At 59.3% G+C, this 2,857-nt stretch overlaps 4 protein-coding genes across 4 annotated transcripts, besides 1 other annotated feature; 3 read left to right on the forward strand and 1 right to left on the reverse strand.

Moving 5' to 3' along the window:
* Positions 1-287: 287 nt before the first annotated feature.
* On the reverse strand, positions 288-740 carry TraAM80_09450 (uncharacterized protein; the record flags this gene model as incomplete). The annotated part of the gene is made up of 1 exon (XM_029386131.1): positions 288-740. One exon carries the CDS (start codon positions 738-740, stop codon positions 288-290), a length of 453 nt encoding a protein of 150 aa, XP_029234082.1.
* Positions 741-1,316: 576 nt separating this feature from the next.
* TraAM80_09451 (uncharacterized protein) lies at positions 1,317-1,694 on the forward strand (the record flags this gene model as incomplete). The annotated part of the gene is made up of 1 exon (XM_029386132.1): positions 1,317-1,694. The coding sequence occupies one exon, from the start codon at positions 1,317-1,319 to the stop codon at positions 1,692-1,694; it is 378 nt and encodes a 125-aa protein (XP_029234083.1).
* Positions 1,695-1,769: 75 nt separating this feature from the next.
* TraAM80_09452 (uncharacterized protein) lies at positions 1,770-2,309 on the forward strand (the record flags this gene model as incomplete). The annotated part of the gene is made up of 1 exon (XM_029386133.1): positions 1,770-2,309. One exon carries the CDS (start codon positions 1,770-1,772, stop codon positions 2,307-2,309), a length of 540 nt encoding a protein of 179 aa, XP_029234084.1.
* Positions 2,310-2,393: 84 nt separating this feature from the next.
* Positions 2,394-2,434: a microsatellite.
* Positions 2,435-2,493: 59 nt separating this feature from the next.
* TraAM80_09453 (leishmanolysin) lies at positions 2,494-2,847 on the forward strand (the record flags this gene model as incomplete). Its single annotated transcript, XM_029386134.1, has 1 exon — positions 2,494-2,847. One exon carries the CDS (start codon positions 2,494-2,496, stop codon positions 2,845-2,847), a length of 354 nt encoding a protein of 117 aa, XP_029234085.1.
* Between the last annotated feature and the right edge of the window lie 10 nt (positions 2,848-2,857).

Genomic DNA, 2,857 nt, shown 5'->3' on the forward strand with positions numbered 1-2,857 from the left:
GGGGTTGCAGGAGCCCAGGGAGCCCAGGCTGCGGGCGGCAGCACCGGGAATCCGTTAAAAATTGCGGATTTCCGAAGCTTTGACGGCGCCATGCGGTGCCCGATGAGTTTGTCGCCTGCCCAGCTGCTGGACGCGTTCTGAGTTGTTGCTCCCACACCAGCTACTCCGGGTATTGCTACATTAATGGTGTGGGAAAGCTTTCCCAAGTGGGCTCGTGCCCTTCAAGCAGAAGGGGTAACGGTGCATCTCGAAAAGTTGAGCAGAAGACGTTGTGCCCAGCTCCGAATTCAGCGGGTGGTAAAGAAGGCTTTTGGGTTTGCGGGTCCAGGACACCCGGGATGCTGTGGACGAGCCCCAGCAGCGGGAGGAGGACCCAGTTTAGCAGACATCATAGAAGGATAGGGAGAGGGGGAGGGAGAGGTGAAAGGCTCCGCCACCAACTCCAACACGGTGGTGCGAATGCGGTGGGATCGGGCACCATGGCGGGACTTTTTGTGTGAGCATTTGCGCTGCACTCTTGTGGGCCTGTGGCGGTAGTTGTGGGGAGCCCTCTCAAACACGTCCAACAGCGATCCCCACAGAGCGGCTAGGTGTGTGTGTCGGCGGCGGCGTAGGGCAGGGCGCACCGCAGGTGATTCTTCTATAGTCGGAGGTGCGAGCCCTTCATGTGGTGGCACGAGGATTTGAAAAGAATTAGATTGGTCATTACTGCATCTGCGTCGGCAGCGCGGGGCACTCATGCGGGTGCTGCGGAAGGGCAGTGCACATGCGCGTGCTTTATTTGGGGAAGGGGACGGCTGCCGTCGGTGAAATTTTGCGGTAACTGCGGAGAAATGCAGCGTAGGGCTGCGTGGCGTCCGACGACAGTTCGGCGGAGAGGCCATTGCGGGGTTGCGGAACAAGCAACGTGTGCACTGCGGAGACGAACGTGGAAGGCGGAGTGGGAGCTGCCGGCGCTTTCACTTTGTCAGTGTGCTGTGGAAGGGAAAGGGCCCTTGGAGCCTGCTGTGGTTTGCCGCTTGCTGCTCTGGGCTGTCGCTAAGGCATACGCTGAGGAACGCGCAGAACCTTTTTTGTCGCTTTTTTTTTCTTTAAGGGATGGTGCTGATTCCTTGAGCAGTCTTTTTCTTTGCGTCTCTCTTTATTTGGGTGTTTTGGTTGACTGCACCTGTTCCGCTGTCTCAGACGGTGTTTGTGTGTGTGCGAGGGTCCCCGCTTGCATTCAGAGTTTTGTTGTTTTTAATTTTGCCTTGGCTTTGAGTAATGATGCTTCCCTTCTTGTGTGTGTGTGCTTTGGGGACGACGGTAAGTGAGGTATGTGGAGGGGCAAATGGTTGCTAGTGCTGGGAGGTGTGGTGCTGCCGTGCGGTTTGCTTGCCAGTGCAGCGGCATTGTGGTGTGCGCTTTGCTTCCCTCTTGTTGTGGTTGCAGATGAAGGGCAGCTGGGACGCTGGTGGGAGGGGAGCCGAAGGCGAGCGGTGGGATTTTGTGCGGCTGCCGTGTCATCTTCGGGTGCCGCCTCCGTGCCGACCGGAGCGGCGTACGTGCGGGGGTTTGGAGTGCCTCGCAGAGTGCCGCAGCCGCGCATTTTTCGAGCATGCTCCTGGGGAACGCTGCCGCCAAATGACGCGAGCTACGACAGGGGCTTGGCAGCGTTGATGGGTGTGTGCCGGGGGCCGTTGCCTTCGCGTTGACATCAGACTTGTCTCTGTCCGTTGCGGGTTGCTGCGGACCGACTCGCGCCACCAGTGCTCCTGGTGACGGCGTCAATGTTTCGACGCAGCGGGGATGGACTCTACGTGAGTACTGTGATTGGGATTGCAGGCAGGGACGCAGTTCTTCTTCTCTTGGCGTGTGAACGAGCCTTCTATGCGGTTGTCGGAACCACATTCCGGAAGCCCACGGCGCGGTTTGCTCTGCAGAGGCGCGCTGCTACGGATTGGGGCACTCATGGGAGGCGCGGTGCTGTGCTGCGGCTGCCGGGGCCTCGACGCCTTTGTGTGTCACGCGGTGGGCATTGTGCGGCACACGTTGCGGCGGGATCACGGCATCTCGGGAGTGTGCCCGGTTTGTATTTTGTTTGTCGCGTGGTATTGGGCGTGGAGCTCACGTCGCGGCGTGGTGCGTTGCTGCAGTGTGGTTGTGGCGAAGGTGCAAGGAGGCAGGGCAGACAAGACGCGCGGCAGGCGTACCTGCAGCTGCAGTTAGTGTCCGACAGGAGCGGGGAACTGACAGACGATACTGGCCGCATGACCGCTGCGCCGCGGCAGTGCGACGCAAACATGCCGGTCGCTGAAGGGCCTGGCTAAGGCGGGGGCAGCGTGTGCCTCATGCCGTGTACACCGAGTTGGAAGAGTTTGATTGGTTTTGTCGTTTTATGTCCGTTGTAAGTCTTTTGCTCTTTTTTCTTTTATTTTTATTTTTTATTTATTTTCCCCGCCTAAAAGGTCTGCGCCACCACTACTACTGCCACCACTAATAATACCGCTGCTGATGTTCAAACGGAAGCAACACGGGCAGTTTATTCAGGCGATGTGCCAGCCACGCCGCAGCATGCCGTTTCTCCCACTGGCGGTGTTTTTGCTGCTGTTGGTGTGTTGCGCCGGTGGGTGCCTCGCCGTCGCTCCTGCCCGGAAGCACCGCTGGGGGTTTGACGAGATGATAGGGGGAGGTGGCCGCCGGCGACTGCGGTGGTGCGTGATGTGCCGCGCAGAGGACAGGGCGAGATGCAGGCGTACACCGTCGCCGCACAAGGCGTGGGGAGTGAGTGGGCCCCGATCCGCATCAAAGTGTCAACGAAGGACATGTACGACCCGTCGAGGCACTGTGCCGCAGTGGGGGATGTGAGCATGCCCGA

Source organism: Trypanosoma rangeli, assembly GCF_003719475.1.
Source record: "Trypanosoma rangeli strain AM80 chromosome Unknown Tra_15.4_contig_00587, whole genome shotgun sequence".
NCBI classification, from domain to species: Eukaryota; Euglenozoa; class Kinetoplastea; order Trypanosomatida; family Trypanosomatidae; genus Trypanosoma; species Trypanosoma rangeli.